Below are 19,858 nucleotides of genomic sequence, written 5' to 3' on the forward strand. Positions count from 1 at the left end.
CTGGCTTCAGCAAATAGGGATTAACTTATCTCCTTATCACATACAATGTTTCAACATTTTCTGTGCGCTACATCACACTATGTTCTTCCTCCGAGAATTGGTCAATTCAAAGTGATCATTTCTGAATGATAACATCGTTTGCTCTATGATGCATCAAACAGCTATAAACCATTAACCAAGAAACGTTAACCTGTTGAAGACATCCATCAATTATGATTAATCTTGGTTATGTGCGACCTCCAAGTCACAGCAAGCATCACCTTTGAATTTGATACTCTGAATCTAGGAATTACATGAGAAAGATACACAAAGTACTGATCAACCTCAAATTCGTTCCAATATTGGCAAAATTCATTCCCATGTACAAATCCTCTTGTGACTTCTCTAGAATTTTACACAACACTCCTATACAGGTTTGTCTGAAACTTGCACAAATTTCCACCACATAAACCCATGCAGCTTATAGCCCCCGTAATATAAACCACACTAAAATTTGTCTGAAACCCAATTAGGGTGGCACAGTGGTTGGCGCTATTGCCTCACAGCATCAAGGACAGGCATTCAATTTCCAGCCTTTGGGTGATTGTCTGTGTGGAGTTTGTACGTTCTCTCCGAGTGTGCATTGAATTCCTTCAGGTGCTCTGGTTTCCTCCCACAGTCCAAAGATGTGCAGGGTTAGATGGACCAGCCATGGTAAATGTGAGCTTATGGGCATGGGGTGGATCAAGATGGGATGGTCTATGGAAGTTTGGTGCAGACTCAAAGGGCCAAATGGCCTCTTTCTGCACTGTAGGGCTTCTATGATAATCAACTCCGTGATTCGTTATCAGTGTTGTTTACAGACTTGGATATAGAGAAGACAAGCCTGGATGTCTTTAATTATGTTTCCAATGTAACTCCTTACAACAGTGACAGTCCCCTGACTCCAGGATTGATGGATGCATGAATGTTTCTTCTGTAACATTGTTTGAATAAAGTCTCTTTTGGTGGTTTAATGAGCCAGAGTTTGACTGTCTCTCTCTTCTGTAAGGTTACAATGAACTCTATATCATTCCTGTATAACTCATCTATTTCGTTTTGAGGTTTTCCTATTCACAGCTTGCAATTGAAAATCATGGCTTTAGTTTTTTTTTACATCTTATAATTTTACAGTCCTGGGAAATCAAGTCCTTCATATGCCATTCTCTCAATCAAAGTAGACCAAGTCAGATAATTTCAATTTTTATTTTGCTGATTATGAAAAGTACCATAGAAACAAAGCAGCACCAAAAAGTAAACACAAATCATTGCAAACAAAATTTTCAAACTGCAATTGAAGACAAATGTAGCTCCCTCTGGAGTAAATAATCTTAATTATATGTTTGGTCAAGAAATAGCTCAATTACAGTATCATTCACACAAACTTGTTGCTAAATACATGATGTTATCTAAAATAATTTCTCCAGGAATGATTTTGCTCTTGTTGCAGTAGTTGAAAGTCTTCAGATTATGGGATAAGAAGCACTATAGTTAATTCTACACATGTTCTTGCCTTTAATCATGCGCATGTATCCTTTCTCACCCCAAGATGTTCCCCAGCTAGAAAAGGAAAAATATTTGTTAATATCCAAAACCCAATCTAATCATATCCAAAATTCAGACAGTGAGGATTTTTGTATGCTTGGTTCTGTAATATTTTTAATTTCTTCATTCGGATTGAATGCATTTTGGTTTTAATTTTAGTAGTGTTATCAGCAGGACATTAGGTTCATTTTAGAAAGAATTTACTTCTGGAGATTTACAATTCCATCGAGACAAATTATTAGAATAATTGCAGCAAATGGGAGAGACAACATATAGAATCATTATGCATGGAAGCAGGTCATTCAGCCCATTGAGTTCACACTGACCCTCCAAAGAACATCCCACCTAGACCCAACCTTATTTCTATAACCCTGCATAGTCCATGGCCAACATAACTTGCACATCTTTAGACTGTGGGAGGAAACCAGAGTACCCAAAGGAAACCCACACAAATATAGAGAGAATGTGCTAACTCCACACAGGCCATCACCCAAGGCTGGAATTGAACCCAGGTCCTTGGTGCTAACCACTGAGCCACCATGCTGCCCCCTGAAAACTCATGAGATGGCCTCCAGTTCCAAGAGTAGCTTCCCTTCCAGATTGATTATTGAATGAAAAGTCTATCAGCTGCCATAGTGGCATTTGAGACCATTCCCCAAAACCATTAGCCCAGAGGCCTGGGTTATTAGTCTAGAAAGATTCCCACTATGCCACCTTGTCCCTTGTATACTCTTACACAAAAGGTTAGTTTTGAGACAATGAGGAGTTATTACGTGCAGTGCATAGCAGTTTGTAACTATCATGCAAGGATGAGTTTCAAAGTGTACAGCAGATGATCTGAAAAATAGATTTCTTTATTAATTCATTCACAGGATGTGGGTGTCAGTGACTAGGCCAGCATTTATTGCTAATTTCCCACTGTGCAGAAGACTGTTGAGAGTCAACCACACTGCTGTTCATCTGGATTCAGATGTAAGTCAATCCAGGCAAGAACTGCAGTTTCCTTCCTTAACATCAGGGATTACAATGGCATTTTCACCAAGCAATCAGTTTCTTGATCATCATTAGACTTTTAATTCCAGACTTTGTTGAATTCAAATCCCAACATCTGCCACGGTGAAATTTAAACCTGGCTTCCTAGAATATTATCTGTGTCTCTGGATTAATAGTCTAGCAGTAACACTACTTGGCCATCATCTGCCTTTTGGATCCTGTGAAGTGGGATAGTATGTTCAGGCAAGGTGGAAACAATGATTGACAGCTGGGACAGAGCAGTTCTCCATAATCAGTGTAAGGGAAAGGATCAAAGATCAGCTTTGTCTCTAATCTTTAAATCAACTTAAGGTAGCCAGGGAAACAGAGGTTTCACTTACTACTCGGCAAAAATGAGATAGAGTGGTTGCAGCTGAAGGAATAAGCTTTTACAATTATTATACTCTCACAAACTATAAGTGCCAGGCAGTTGACTTGACTGCTATATAATCAAAGAGATTTAGCTATCCCACATTTATCCATAAGGTGGCGACAGGAAGTAAATGAATCACTTTGAAAGAATTGTGTTGTATTCAATTACATCTTGATATAACGAGCTTCACTTACATAATCGTAAATGCTTTAGGAGGTTCTGCTTATGTGTTCGCTTCTTAATGCTTCCTTTTTCCATTTGATAATTAAATAATGTCTGTGCCAGCATCAGTATCAATACTTCATAGGGTAACAAAGATTTCCATCCTGCCTGCTTTTCTTAAATTCTTAATTTGTAGATATAGTTACCTGTTTTTAATGATCCAGTAGCTGCTTGAAGGTGCATCCACATATCCTATCAAGACCACGGCATGATCAACTCTCTTATTATTGCAGTCAGCATCATCAAAGATACCTGTAAAATGGAGGATAGCTGAAATAAACGCATAGACGCCAGTAATCTGTCACCAAGTCACCCTTTATTTACATGTGCACAGTACACTGGCTATAGCCAGCCAGTTTGGAGTCAGTCTCTTGAACTAAAGAGATCTGGTTATTTTTTTTTTCTTTTTTCTCCTTATCCCCACACTACCGCCTAACTGCGATAGTGCTTATAGGTTTTCCCAGCATCCATGTTGTGTGAGAGTGAAGGTGTGAGACACAGTGAAAGACAACAGGTATACAAATCTTTATTCAATTTCCACTACCAGGAAGAAAGGAAACACCAGGGTGGTCAGTGACAAGCAGTGCCCTTCTCAGAGGGTATTGCTGCCGAATCAAACAGTGAAGGGGTTAAATCAAAGTAGAGTTGGAGAGGGAAATAAAGCACTCCACTCCACTCCCTGCGGTGCTACCTCTCCCTGAGCAGCTCGAGGGTGTTGGTGAACACCGCATGCCCCTTCTCCAGAGACACTCAGGCTCGGACGTAGCCGGGGAAAAGGGGCAGGCAATCGGCCCTAACGACCCCCTCCACGGCCCGCTGCCTGGACCTATTTATGGCCAGGTTGGCCAGGCTCAGGAGCAGACCCACGAAGTGATTCCCCTGGTTTTTTGGTCAGCCAGGGCTTTCCTGATTGGAGGAGAAAGTGAGGGCTGCAGATGCTGGAGATCCGAGCTGAAAATGTGTCACTGGAAAAGCGCAGCAGGCCAGGCAGCATCCAAGGAACAGGAGAATCGACCGTTTCGGGCATTAGCCCTTCCTGAAGAAGGGCTTATGCCCGAAACGTTGATTCTCCTGTTCCTCTTTCCTGATTGGCCCAGGTTAACAATCCCAATCAATGACTTTTTATAGTCAACCGCCTGGTTCCAATCACTCCAGTAGCATTGTAAATGAAAACAATTTCGAACTATAGTTCTGCCTTCCTATTCTTGGATAATAACAAGCAAGCAAGGTTTGAAAGGCAGACCTACAAGATTTTGCATTCTCATAGCATCTTTCACCAAGCAACTTGTCCCAGAACCATTAAACAAAAAGCATTTGCAAAAGGTGACTAGACTGATCAAAAGAGAAAATTTGATTTTAAAAAAATTACTTCAAAAGACAGACGTATCAAAGTGAAAATATTCAAGAATTCAATTACAAGGTGTTGTGTCTGCAAATTGTGCATGAAGGTGATGTAATATCCAATTGTTCCCCATCTTGCACAGTGAGATTGAGAGATTAATTCTGAACCATGGTGAATTTTCTTTAATAAAGCAAACAGAAATTGCTGGAGAAACTCAGCAGGTCTCATAGCATCTTGGAGAAAGAAACAGAGTTAATGTTTCAGCTCTTCTTCAGATCTGAAGAAAGGTGACTGGGCTCGTAACATTGACTCTGCTTTCTCTCCAAAGATGCTGCCAGACCTCCAGTAATTTCTGTTTTTGTTTCAGATTTACAGCATCAACAGTTCTTCATTCCACTTTAGAATTTTCTTTACCTGACTTGTAAAATCTCCAGGAATTAAGTGACGAATAAACAAGTACAGAAATTGGTCCAACACGTGCCACTAATGCAGCTAATCTTTTCTCATCAATATGCTTATACCTTTGGAATCCTTTAATTGTGACGACGCTTTTAGCGCTACTGAAAGAGCACTGATCATTTCGCTGTAATTAAAATGAGAATCTGTTTAGCAACTTGGCAGACAAGAATTGTCAATAAATGTCAACATCATATCACATACAAAATCCCACATATCTATGAGCTCCCAGCATCACTGTCCTCCAATACCTCTGAACACGTTCTCCATCACTCAGTGCTGGTATGTCCCTGTGCCCTTTTCACCCAGCATGTACTGGCAGACTCATCTGGCCCAACCCCTCTACTTTCGCTTTCTAAATTTCTTTGCTTTGCTACATTCCTCCAACTTCAGAAACCACATTAAGACCCACCTTTCCATTAGCTCATTACATCCAAAATCACAAATCACATTCCAATTCAGACGTGACTCCAAACTGCTGAATTGTTTGAAATTTTTATTCATTGAACATCTCTGTGGTGCATGACAGAGAGCCACAGGCTAATCTCTGTTTCTTTATTTCTCTTTTCTCTTATCCAGCAGTGGTCTCACAAATAACTGAGCGACTTTCCCACCACCAAAATCATCATGACTTTTATTTTTCACTGACAGGCTAATTTCTACTCTGCATTAAGTTAATTAGTCTCAGCTAGGATAGTATTTGAAAGTGCTGCAGATGCCCAGTAGAAATTTAGTCAATGCTTCCAACCCTGGTCATTATTGACAATCCCTACTAGATGGTTTTCTATTGATATTGAATAAGGGAAGTATCAAGCTCAAATATAACACTGGCATTGAGGTCCCAATTAATTAACACTAAACATGATTGATGGATGTCTTCAACGGGTTAGCATTTCCCAGTTGATGATTTACATATATTTGGTGGAAGGATCATTCAAATGTGATATAATTCAAAAATAGGGATAGACCAGCAGCATGGACAAGGAAAGATTTAGTCCAATGATACACTTGAATGAAGGACATTCTTTCTGCTAATAATCAAAATGACATTTGCTTGGCACTACGCATGAAAATACTCAGATTCAGGTGACTTCTGTGTTTGCAAAGGTTCAATGAAATTGTTCCTTAAACCAGAATATCTTTCAGAACTCATAATTGACAGTCAAGTTATATTGTATGAAATAGAGAGAATATCAGGCAGAAGATGTACCTTTGCTTGGTAGGGGTACGATTGATCAGATTCAATGCCGTATTTTTTAATGTATTTAAAGGCACGATATGGTAAACCTCCATCGCACCCATAATTCTTAAATTCATCGGAACAGTCAATGATGTTTTGCGTGCTCAGATCCACATACTGTTTCTTTTGCTTGGCCAACTGACCTTCCACAGCTCCAACTGCAGCAAACGCATAACAGGACAAACATGAACCCTGCAGACAGAGCAGATAAATCGCCAAATGTGAAAAACACTTACAGATGTTTATTCATGATCCTCTTCACTTTGATTGAAAGAGAATCCAAATAGTTAACCAGACCTTTGCCTTGACTGTAATTGCCAACAGATGTGAACAGGCCTGGAATGTATTCATGCAAAATATTCAGTTCGAGATCAACCACTGCCACAACCTTACCCCTTCCACTTTTGGATGCCTAAATGGCACAGCATCATATTTCAGTCCCTCACAATGTCATTTCAAGATGGCAGCATAGCTTAAGAATCAAAAACTTGATGAATTAGAGTATGCAGTGAGAAAGAGGAAGGGGGATAATCATGAGCAGCTGGTGAGAATTGGCAGTAAAACATACACAACCTCAGGATTTGTTAATAGTGGAGTAGGGTCTATGAGCAGGCAAGTTTTACTGAACGTGTACTGAACATAGACCTCTACTGGAGCACAATTTTGGGCACTACACTTTAGGAAGGGTGACACTGTTGCGTCATAGCACCAAGAACCTAGGCTCGATACCAATCCTGGGTGACTGTATGGAGTTTGCTTGTTCTTCCTGTTCTGTGTGGGTTTCCACTGGGTGCTCTGGCTTCTTCCCACAGTCCAAAGATGTGCAAGTTTATGTGGATTAGCCATGCTAAATTGGCCATAATGTCTGGGCGTGTGCAAAATAGGTGGATTAGCCATGGTAAGTGTGGGTATAGGGTTGGGGAGGATGTTCTTCGGCAGGTCAGTGCAGACTCAATGGGCTGAGTGGCCTGTATCTTCACTCAAGGGATTCTATGAATGCAAATATGTTGGAGGAAGTACAGAAGGAGTTTACATGAAATACGCCCACTGCCTTCTCTGCCCCCACTGACCCTCTCCTTGCAACCCAAGCTTCTAGCCCTTCTCCCTTGGTGCCCAGTCATTCCCTACCCAAGAAACCCTAGACTCAGCTTGTCCAGCAAAAAAATGCTCCTTGGTGGTCCTCCTTCCATTTCCAGCCCTATGCAATCTGATTGGCTGGCAGTTCTCAAGGACAGGATTTCCTCTCAGTGGGGGCTGCCTCAATAAGCACATTGGTGCTGCAGGCCAGCATCGGAGTCATGGCATTGTTCCCATTTAGGGCCCTCTTGTAGCACAGTAGTAATGTTCTTATCCTTGGATGTCCAGGTTCAAATCCCACCTGTTCCACAAGTGTGTAAGAGCAATTCTGAACAGATTGATTAGTAAAATTGTTAAATTTTTTTAAAAAAATTAAAAATAAAAGGATTCTTTCTTCTGATAGGTCCCTTCACCTCACTATAAGAATGTCCATAAAAGAACACCTTATCAATGGTATTGAAGCAAGTGACTTCATGACTTTGTAAGCATTAGAAGTCTACTTGTAAGCTGGTTTTGTGCATTTTAATTTCCCCTCCGGACCCTGGGGCATATTTTTAAGGTGAGAGGAGAAAGATTTGAAAAAGATAGAGGGGCAATTTATTTTTACGCAGAGTGGTTCGTGTGTGTTACAACGTTTAAAAGACATTTAGAGAAGTACAAGAATAGGAAATGTTTGGCGGGATATGGGCCAAACATGGGCAAGTGGGACTAGGTTAGTTTGGGATTATGGTCAGCATGGACTGGTTGGACTGAAGGGTCTTCTTCTGTGCTGTATGACTGTATGACGCTAATCTGCCAGGCACTCAAAGTGTTAGATCAGGACCCTGAATATATATATGTGCTTTTGTTAAAGATGAAAAATCGAACATGAAAATGAGTTTATCAGAAAGGAAATCTTTTTAAACAACCTGTCTGAACATGATGTGTCACATCTCCAAGACCATCCCTGACTTGAATCCAAACCTTTTAGCCCTGAGGTAAGGACCCTGTCACTGCACCAACATGTTTCTGTGCATAACATTATTTTTAATCAACCTGTTCAGATATGTCATGCCAATTCTGAAGTAGGTGAGATTTAAATGTGGACCTACTGGCCCTGAGGTGAGGCACTACCAGTGCACCGCAAGACTCTAAAGTTATTTGTAAACTACCTGTTTGGACATGTTGTAGCACATTTGCACGGCAGGTGAGACTTTAACCTGGACTTTCTAGGCTAGAATTACGGGCACTACCACTTTACTGCAAATCCCCTTTAGCATTTGTCTGTACGTCCATGTTGTCTGTCTGAATCGGACACATTATCCCCAATTGTTTGCTTCTGTTCTTAGTGCCTCCACCTACTGGCAGTTAAAAAAACCACTAACTCTATAAGTTGTTCCTCCTGCTGCCTATTTAATACTGCTCTAACGTTTCTCAAACATAAGGTGGTTGAAAATTGTAAAAAATATTGAAGTATGCAATGGTCATTCATGAGCATTCCTTAGAGTTAAAATATTAAAGAAGCATCATTCAACAAAATCAAAATCAAGCAACAACCTTCCTGCACAGAGTGAACAGACAGCATGAGAAGGTTATAGGTACCTGGTTCTTTACACCTCTAACATAACCCATTTGACGCCAGTCCACTTCTTTGGGCATACGCCTGACTTCCTCCACTTCTTCCAGTTCTTCTAGTTCAATATCTGAGAATGCTTCATCTGTGTAATTTGCCATTTCATACATTGTTGCATCAGTATACAACTGTACAAACTCTGCTGGTGTCTGGAAGATAGAGTTGCATGATACCTCCAATGACACTATATCAGCAAACTATGCAAAGTCAAAATTGATTTGTTCACAAACAATTTCAATTCCACGTGTCTCAATTATGTTTGCAATTTGCATCCAAGTTTGGCGATAATAGTGATAGAGCTCTCGAGCTCATCTTGTTACACAAAACGTGGAAGTCTTGGAGAGGGAGACAAGAGACATGAGCAGAAAGAAGCAAACTCCTGGTGTCTGTTGTAGATCAACAGGTCAGAGCAGGAGATTAAATCAAGAAACTTGAAGTCAAAGAAGCATATAGAGAAATGGGGATAATTGTCATGGATAATTTACTTCAATTTCTAGGAATAGATCAAGAATCTTTGCAAGTGCTTTCAGAATGAAACCATGTTTTGAGTAAACTGGAGAGGGTTCAGAAGAGACTTACCAGGCTGTTGCTGGGTATAGAAGGTTTGAATTATAAAAAAGGCTGGATAGGCTGGGACACTTTCACTGGAGTACAGGAGGTTGAGAGGCGACCTTGTAGAAGTTCACAAAATAATGAGAGATATAGATAGAGTTAATGGCAGCAGTCTTTCCCCTAGAATGGGGCATTTCAAGACTGAGGGCACATTTTTAAGTTGAGTGGAAAGAGATTTAATTGATATGAGAAGTAAATATGTTACACAGAGGGTGGTTTACATGTGGAATGAGCTTCCTGAGGAAGTGATGGATGTGGGTACAATTGCAACATTTAAAAGACATTTGGATGGATACATGAATAGGAAAGGTTTGGAGGGATATGAGCCAGGAGCAGGCGAGTGGAACTAGTTTAGTTTTGGGTTGTGTTCAGCATGGACTGGTTGGACCGAAGGGTCTGTTTCTGTGCTGTATGACTCTCTGACTCATTGACAGTTAACTAACAAATTCCTATAATCAGAGGCACTGTTGTATTGGATCTTCAAACATAATGGAGGTCACAGTATAGGCAATCCTTCATTATGAAAGCATTTATCTGAAAATGCACCAATACTAAAGAGACAAGTAATTGGGCTGTGAACAAAGTTTGTAACTTGACCATATTAAATGTAGCCAAATGTTATTTTTCTGGAATTAGTGGGATTTTTTTAAACTCGAAAATAAACCAGTTGCTAGCTGAAACAAACTTAATACAACGCAGACACAATGGATGGATGTCACAAACATGTTAACCAAGAAACAGTTGGTGCAATTAGTCTACACAATGGTACTTGTTTGTCCAGGTTTAAATGACACTCTTTGCTATTGACCCAAGTTAACAGCACTTAAAAATAACAACTGCTGTTCCATTGCATTATCGCACACACCCCATGAAAATGTTAACACCAATATAGTTACAACAAGTAAAACACATTTGCTGACCTAACAATGAAGGCAAGCCCAGAACTTTACATGTGAAATTGCCTTTGTAAGTCATGAACACAGGATGTGTGCTTGACACAATATTAAGATGTTGCAGTCTCAAGTGTCATTGTCCTGGGTGTGCATCTTGGACTATATATAATGGGAACAGAAGGAGCAACTTGTAAGAATAGCTGCAAGAGGAAGTAATCACCCAAACAAATGGAATAGACTTCCTGGAGTGATTGACGGGGCAATATCTTTGAAACTACGAATGATTAATGGGACTAGCAACTCGAATTAATGGGAGCAACATGCAGATGCTTGAATGTATGCGGTCATCCCCATAGATGCAGAGGACCATGGAGCTGCTCTCCCATTAGAGAGAGATTACTGGTGGTGAGGTTAACCTGAGGGTCACCCTGTCTCAAGCAAGGAGCGAAGTGAGGAAAGCAGGCCCTCAGTGGTCATTTTAGTCAGAATGGGAATTGAACCCACGTGATTGGCATCACTCTTCATCGCAAACCAGCCAGCCAAGCTAACAGACTTCCATGTAGGAGCAAATTACTGCAGATGCTGGAATCGGTACTGAAAACAACAAATGCTGGACATCACAGTAGGTCAGACAGCATCCATGGAGAGAGGGCAAGCTAATGTTTCAAGTCTAGATGACTCTTCATCTGAGCTTCACACAGACCTCCGTGTGTGTGTGTGTGTGTTGGGGTGGGGCGGTACAAAAAGACTGCTAAAAGATTACTGAGTCGTCCTGAATTGTGAGCCTTGCCCTACAACAGCTGAAGAACGCTGTGGCAAAAGTGACTGTATTCTGGTATAGTTTAAGATTATGCCTAGGACTGAAGGTCAACTGAATACAGTTGAAACACCTATCCTCAGACAGACGCATTGTGAGAAGTGGGATCAGGAAACTGAGCTGGACTGTAAGATTCAATGGAAGCAGAAAATGGTTCAAATAGCATGCACAGGGAAGACCAGTATCAAAAGCAAAACTGGATGAAAGACAGAGTCTAGGAAATGTGGAGACTGGGGTAAAATGAGAATGGATATAAGATAACGATGTATATCAAGATCTAACAGTGATGTTAGCAGTCATGTGCAAGAGACTGTGAAGAAGGGATGGAATAGTCTGTGCTAATGTGAAATGTGCTTACAGAGAACAGTATTATCCACAATGGTGTCAATAAAACTTTGCAGAAACCTCAAATCAGACAACAGTCATTCATATGTAAGGGGAGACAGTTATAGGTTCCAAGCTACTAGAGGAGACAAGGTCAGCACTTAATACACAGAGCCACAAGACTCATGGAATCAAACCATAGATCATGGGCAAAATATGAGCTGTTATTAAGGGCAATTAAGAATGAATGTCAAATGCTGGCCATGTTGGTGACTTCTACATCCCATGAAAGAAAAGTAAAGTTCTGCTGGACAACATGAGTCATAGTTAAAAACAAGATAATGGCAACAGGAAAACTGTTCAGAAGGGCTGAAATAGGAAATAGGAAATAGGATTTGGATAGCAGGAACTATTGCAAAAACAAATCCACTATTTGAAGCAGAAAGATGAGATAAGTAACATTAAAGCCACTGAAATGTATCATAAAAGTCTCATCATGGCACAATTTCAAATGATCAAGGAGTGGAAAATATTACAAACTGTTTCTTTCTTGGTTTAAAAATAAAAGGAAGTATTTGATAAGGCAGTGATCAAAAAGCTGAAAGTGTTAATGGAATAGATGGGGTGCCTGATGGATGAATGCCAAGAACGAGCTCTTTTTTATTTAAATAAAGAAACGCAAGTGCTTCCTGGGGATCTTGAACATTGTTGGCAGAACATTTATTTTTCCAAAAAGCATATAGGGGCAACCCAAAAATTACAAGCCCGAGAATATAATATCTGTTTTAGATAAAGTATTAAATGACATACTGACTGAGGAGATCATGAAAGAATTGTATCATAATGATGAAGGAGCTAGTGGACAATTCATGGCACAACATCCTTGATTATTAAAATTTGTGGAGATTTTAATGGAAGTGAATATATATTCAGTGAAAGTGAACTATTTTTGGTGCTTAGCAAGATTTTTGATAGCAGGCCACACAAAATAAAAATTATAATACAAGACAAGCTACTGAGGTGAATTGGCAATTTGCTAAATTGAAAATCCATTGATTAAAAATGGAGATATGTTGAGATATACAATTCTGGGTGCAATATTGCAGTAAGAGAAACAAGGCATTGAAAACTGCAGAAAGTGGAAGACAAACAATTCAGTACATTCAAATGTTAAAGCTCTCAGATCAAAGAACAAAGAAAATTACAGCACAGGAACAGGCCCTTCGGCCTTCCAAGCCTGCATCGATCCAGATCCTCCATCTAAACCTGTCGCCTAGTTTCCAAGGATCTATATCTGTCAGCTCCCTGCCCATTCATGTATCTGTCTAGAAACATCTTAAATGATGCTATAGTGCCCGCCTCTACCACCTCCATTGGCAATGTATTCCAGACATCCACCACCCTCTGCATAAAAAACTTTCCACGCATACTCCCTTAAACTTTTACCTCTCATCTTGAACTCGTGATTTCCAGTAATTGAGTCCCCCACTCTGGGAAAAATCTTCTTGTCATCCACCTTGTCTATACCTCTCATGATTTTGTAGATGTCAAACAGGTCCCCTCTCAATTCCATCTCTCTAATGAAAATAATCCAAATCCACTCAACCTCTCTTTATAGCTAATGCCCTCCATATCAGGCAACATCCTGGTGAACCTCCTCAGCACCCTCTCCAAAGCATCCACATCCTTTTGGTAATGTGGTGGCAAGAACTGTATGCAGTATTCCAAATGTGGCCGAACCAAAGTATTATACAACTGTAACATGGCCTGCCAACTCTTGTACTCAATATCCCGTCTGATGAAGAAAGCATGCCATATGCCTTCTTGACCACACTATTGACTGCCTTCAGGGTACAATGGACCTGAACACCCAGATCTCTCTGTCCATCAATTTTCCACAGGGCTTTTCCATTCACCGTATAGTTCACTCTAGGATTGGATCTTCCAAAATGTATCACCTTACATTTGCCCATATTGAATTCCAGCTGCCATTTCTCTGCCCAACTCTCCTGTCTATCTATATTCTGCTGCATTCTCTGACAGCCCCCTTCACTATCTGCTACTCCACCAATCTTAGTATCCTCTGAAAACTTGCTAATCAAACCACCTATGCCATCCTCCAGATCATTTACGTATATCACAAACAACAGTGATCCCAGCACTGATCTCCATTTTGAGAAACTCCTGTCTACAACAACTGTCTGTCTCCTGCTGCCCAGCCAGTTCTCTATCTATCTAGCTAATACATTCTGGCCCCCAGTGTAGCAAAGAAGTGAGCAAGTTATGTGGAGGACAGAAGTATCATTGAGGATATTATTTAAAGATTTAAAATCCTAAAGAAAGATAAATTGAAACCAATCATACTTGAAATTGTCACAGATTTCGGAACCAAAAGACCTGGGCTTAAATAGGAAGTCAAAAACAGTTTAACTTATTTCACACAGAGGGGATTAATGTATGGTGTAGATTGCCCATTAAGTCAGTAGAGAAATGAATACAGCAATTTGTAAAAGACAATTAGGTAGATGATTGAAAGGGTGGCTAATTGAGATATATTACATTTTCAAACTTGCCAAATAGTCTACAAAGCGTTTTCTGATTCTTCCGTATTCCCATTTCCCTTCTCCAAAGTTTATTTTAGATTGAGATTGTGATTTTGATTTAGATTTACATTCGCATTTTATTATCACGTGCCCTCAAGCACAGCAGCACAGGAATACAGTGAAAAGTGTATAATGTCGCCAATCACAGCTACATCTTAGGTACAAAGGTACCAAGGTATAAAAAAAACTCAGGTACAAAGTAGTAAGAGAAATGAGAGTTAAAAAGTTAAGCATTAGAGTCATAGAGGCCTACAGCACAGAGACAGGCCCTTTGGTCCAAACTGGTCCATGCCGACCAAAATGTCCATCCACACTAACCCCATTTCCCTGCACTTGGCCATATCCTTCTAATCTTTTCCTATCCATGTATTTGTCCAAATGCCTTTTAAATGTCGTGAATGTACACACCTCAACCACTTTTGCTGCCGGCTCATTCCACATGCGTACCATCCTCTGTATAAAAAAGTTACCCCTCAGGTTCCCTTTTATTCTTTCCCTTTTAAATTTAAACTGATGCCCTCTTGTCCTCAATTCCTCAACCCTGAGAAAAAAACTGAGTGCATTCACCCTATCCATGCTTCTCATGATCTTATACACTTCTATAAGATTCACCCCTCAGTCTCCTACACTGTAAAGAAAAATGTCCTAGCTCTCCCTACAACCTAGACCCTTGAGTCCTGGCAACATCCTTGTAAAATTCTACTGCATTCTTTCCAGTTTAATAACATCCCTCCGATAGTGATCAAAACTGAGCACTCCAAGTGCAGCCTTACCAATATCCTGTACAACTACAATATAACTTCCCAACTTCTATACTCAATGCTCTGACTGATGAAGGCCAGTGTGCCAAAAACCTTCTTCCCTGCCCTGTCTCCCTGTGACTCTACTTTCAGAGAACCATGTACCTGAACTCCAAGGTACCTCTGTTCCACTACACTCCTTAAGGGCCTACCATACAACATGAAACTCCTATTTTGATTTGACTTTCCAAAATGCAAGACCTCACACTTATTTACATTAAACTCCAGTTGCAATTTCTCAGCTCACTTCCCCAGCTGATCAAGGTCCTGCTGCAATTTCTGACAACCTTCCCCAATGTCCACGATACCGCCTATTTCAGTGTCATCTGCAAATGTACTAATAATGCCTTGTACGTTCTCATCCAAATCATTGATATCGATAACAAATGCAAATGGGCTCAGCACCGACCCCTGAGGTACACCACTAGTTACCAGCCTCCAGTCCATTTCTGACAACCTTCCCCACTGTCCACGATACCGCCTATTTCAGTGTCATCTGCAAACGTGCTAATAATGCCTTGTACATTCTCATCCAAATCATTGATATCGATAACAAATGCAAATGGGCTCAGCACCGACCCCTGAGGTACACCACTAGTTACCAGCCTCCAGTCCAAAAGCGTCCTTCCACTATTACCCTCTGCTTCCTACCATCAAGCCAATTGTGTATTCAATTTGCCAGCTCCCCCTGGATTCCATGCAATCTAACCTTCCACAGCAGCCTATCATGTGGAACCTTATCAAAGGCCTTACTGAAATCCATATAGACTACATCTACCACCCTGCCCTCATCAACCTTCCTGGTCACTTCATCAAAGAACTCTAACAAATTTGTGAGGCATGATCTCCCATGCACAAACCCATGCTGACTACTCCTAGTCAAACCCTCCTAAATGGATGTATTCCCTCAGAATCTTCTCAAGTAACCTACAAACCACAGATGTTAAGCTTACTGGTCTAGGGTTCCCAGGTTTTTCTTTGCAGCCTATCTTGTATAAGGGCACAACACTCACTACCTTCACATTACTTCACAGAATAAGTAGAAAAAATTAAAAAAGGTAATAGTTAAGATTAAATTCCTTCTTAACATAAACTGGAAAAATAAAGGAACAAAATAATAGCTAACATTAAAGTCATTTTTAAATTTCAACTAGAAAATGAAGGAATTAGGTTAAAGTTCAATTTGGTTATGCAGGACATTGGTGAGGCCTCTTCTGGAATACTGCATTCATTTCTGGTCTTCCAGTTATAGGAGGATACTATTAAGCTGGAGAGGGTTCAGAAGAGATTTATCAGGATGTTGCCAGGTATGGAAGGTTTGAGTTATAAAGAAAGGTTGGATAGGCTGGGAATTTTTTCACTGGAGCATAGAAGATTCAGGGGAGTCCTAATACAAGTTTATAAAATCATGTGAGATATAGAAAGGGTTAATAATAGGTGTATTTTCCCTAGGATGGGTGATTTCAAGACAAGGGAGCACATTTTTAAGGTGAAAGGAGAGAGATTTTAGAAAACAAGAGGGGCAAAAGTTTTACACGGTGAATGATTTATATGTGGAATGAACTTCCTGAGGAAGTAGTGGATCTGGTTACAATTACAACATTGAAATGACATTTGGATAAGTACAGAATAGGAAAGACTTGGAGGGATATGAGCCAGGAGCAAACAGGTGGGACTAGTTTAGTTTGGGATGATGTTTGGCATGGACTGGTTAATCTAAATGGTCCGTTTCCATGTTATATGACTCTATGACTTTATTTTCAGAACATGAACATTGCTGACGAGACCATATTAATTACCTAGTCTTTGTTATTCTGATGGGCTTTCTTACTGAACCTGTATGTAGTGATACTGGAATCATGGCAATGTTTTGCTCAAAATAAGTTAGAGTTGAAGACAACAGCTGGCCCAATGGAGATAGCAACATTTCCAGCTGATATATTTTTGTCCCAGGAAAATAGGTTCACTTAATTGGGCTCAAGTGATTCTCCATCACTCACAGTGCCAAAGAAGCAAGTATGGCACTCTATCATTGCTATCACTCACCAAGTCTCCAAATTCATTCATGGCCATTTCATACATGGAATTTCCTTGATGATATCGAGCATTGTGAGCTGCGATCTTCTCCAAGTTTTCCAGCCAAATTTCTCTCCTGACTAGATCTTCCTCCTACAAAAATATTGAGTTACTGCAATATAATGGTCATAGCATCAATTGCCCAATGAAATTAGTGAAGTTACAAATGGAGTGTTTCTTCAAATGAGTGAAGGCAGTTGAATGTTCGAGTAGGAGATGACAGTATTTACTGTCAGCTACAGTAGAAAAAACTGGCATCAAAACTATCAGGTACAAAGAAGGGGAAACCAAATAAGTTTTAGGCCATGATTTTGGAAAAAGATTACATACAGCACACAGGGCAGCAAGACAACGGGCCTGGCTCATTTCAATCTGAGATTTACATTATGAGCAAAGAAGTCAAAAAAGTTAGGGTGGCATGGTGGCTAGTACTGCTGCTTCTCAGCACCAGAAATCTGGGTTTGATTCTAGTCTCAGGCAACTGTCTATGGGGAGTTTGTACATTCTTCCTGTGTTTGCATGAGTTTCCTCCAGATGCTTTGTTTTTTTTCCCACAGTCCAAAAGAAGGCAGATGAGTTGGCATGGCCATGCTAAATGCAGGGGTCATAGGGTGGGGGTGAGATGCTCTTCAGAGGGTCAGTTTGGGCTTGATGGGCCAAATGGTCTGTTTCCACACTGTAGGGGTTCTATGAGTTGGATAATAGGCACCATGAATGCACTCTAGCGGAGTGAGAGCTTACCACGCACCCAACTGAGTTCTGTTTATCTTTAAGCTACAGACATAAAACAAAGGTGTTTCCAAAATCCCCATTCCTGCCACTCTGCTGTAGATTACACTTCCATTTTCCTCAACCTACTTGGTAAAGTCCAAATATAGGTTTTTTAAAAAGTGGAAAGGCAGCCTAATTTGTTATATCATAATTACTGCTTCTCACCAATACAACAAGCAATGACTTGTGTTCATATGGTCAGTTTAACAATATATATTATCACAAGGTGAAACACAGGAGTGTTGTAAATAATCTTTGACAGTGAGAAACATTCAATGATATTGGGACACAAGTCAGGTGAAAGGGGTATAGAAGGTAGCATTTTTCTGACTGAAATCATGATGAGATATATGATCAGAAGCTGATCCAGCGGGTAAATATTTCTCCACAGGTACAAGCACTCCAGTTCAGCCTCACACAGTTCGGAAGGTGATGCTGTTGGTAACTAGAGAACAGGCTTTTCAATATGGAACTAAAGCTAACTGGTTTGACCGTCCCAATATTTCCTTGGAGGAAATTAGAGAAACATGTCATTATTCGCGTTTTACAAATTTGGAAGAAATGTCCAATAGTTGCCAAGTTATTGGCTGGTATTAAGTATCTGAATCGCCACAGAAGGACATTTTGTGGAAACTTTGCTTTTTGGTTCTGACTAATCAGCATTAACAAACAGGTGGGGATTAGAGTTCAAGCTGACTTCTTCAAAACAATGTCATGGTCTCACAATCCTCTGCTCAGCCCAGATTTCTTACCACACTAAGGTAGCTTTTTCCATATGCCTGCTTCCAAGTTTCCCATTGCTCATCCACGATTGGGTTTGACAAGGCCATGGGTATAACAGTCAGGGTCCACACCATAAAGAGGGAAAATATCATGACGAAGTATTGCATACGTCACTGGGCTAGTGTCTTCAGTGAAAAGCTGTGGGCAATACAATGAGAAAGACATGGAGACATAATGCAAGTCCACAATCCCACAGTCCTACCCTAATTATTAAGATGATCGGCACAAGTACAGGTTGAATGGATACCTCATCGTGTACATTTTCTAAAGTTAGAAGAGCTGAGAGCAGACTAACTACTGCATGCCTACAAAATAAAAATAACAGAGCAGAAGAAAGGTGTTTGATTTAGCTTTAAATAATTTCAATTATAATCGTTAAAAGAAAATTTGCCAACTAGTCTTCATTCAGACGTAGAGGGGGGTTGGGGGGGCATTCCTGATAGTGTTCAATTCCTGCATTCCCAACAATTTTAATTACCCTGGAAACACAGTTGGCAGACATTGTAAAGTTTCCTGGCTGGTGTGGAATCTGAAGGTAGACATGGGTGACACAGCCAGATTTGGCTTCTGCTTTGCCTCATTAATACACGTAATATACTGATCACAGGAATCTCTGATTCTCACTGAATGTATCCTGATAAGACACTCATTTTAAAAAATACTGTGACTTTCCTCTGTCTGCTCGGCATCTAGAAGTGTTAACCCATCTGAATTACATTAAGTTCCAATGTTTCAGAGTTTTCAATCTAATTTCTTTCCCTACGTGGAATGTAATTACAATAATGTTGTTCTGCCAAGACATTCTGCTGAACTCTCTTTGAAATGCTACACTATTAAATTACACAATAGTTGATTCAATTTATTAATTACACATTAGCATCAGGCCATTTATTATACTAGAAGAAATATATTTTACCCACCTCACAAGGTCACCTCCGTTGCTTAACAATATGAACTACTTGGGACCAAGTTGTACTGTACTGGAGTTTGAACTGGGGTTTATATATTCTTAGAAGTTGCAAAGTGAACTAATTCCACCAATTAGTTCAAGGCCCTGAAGACCTAGTATTATCTTTATCCCTTTTGATCTAAACTATTTGTCCACCTGTTAGTTCCAACCATCAGTTACACAAACCTCAGGCAATGCACCACATGATCTTAATGATAGAGTCTGAAAAGGTAATGAAATGTTGTGAATCTTATTTTCATGAGGCAGATTATTGATTTCTTTGCGGGAAATTAGATTTTCTATTGAGGATCCT

General features: G+C 40.1%; 1 protein-coding gene across 1 annotated transcript; it reads right to left on the minus strand.

Annotated features, from left to right (window-relative positions):
• Window positions 1-1,462: 1,462 nt before the first annotated feature.
• Window positions 1,463-18,643, minus strand: LOC122565546 (procathepsin L-like). The gene is made up of 7 exons (XM_043721599.1): window positions 18,566-18,643; window positions 17,013-17,135; window positions 8,887-9,066; window positions 6,199-6,420; window positions 4,947-5,115; window positions 3,337-3,442; window positions 1,463-1,578 (listed from the first exon to the last, which is right to left on the minus strand). The coding sequence occupies exons 1-7, from the start codon at window positions 18,641-18,643 to the stop codon at window positions 1,482-1,484; spliced, it is 975 nt and encodes a 324-aa protein (XP_043577534.1). The 3' UTR covers window positions 1,463-1,481.
• Between the last annotated feature and the right edge of the window lie 1,215 nt (window positions 18,644-19,858).

Source organism: Chiloscyllium plagiosum, chromosome 31 (assembly GCF_004010195.1).
Source record: "Chiloscyllium plagiosum isolate BGI_BamShark_2017 chromosome 31, ASM401019v2, whole genome shotgun sequence".
In the NCBI taxonomy this organism is placed as follows: Eukaryota; Metazoa; Chordata; class Chondrichthyes; order Orectolobiformes; family Hemiscylliidae; genus Chiloscyllium; species Chiloscyllium plagiosum.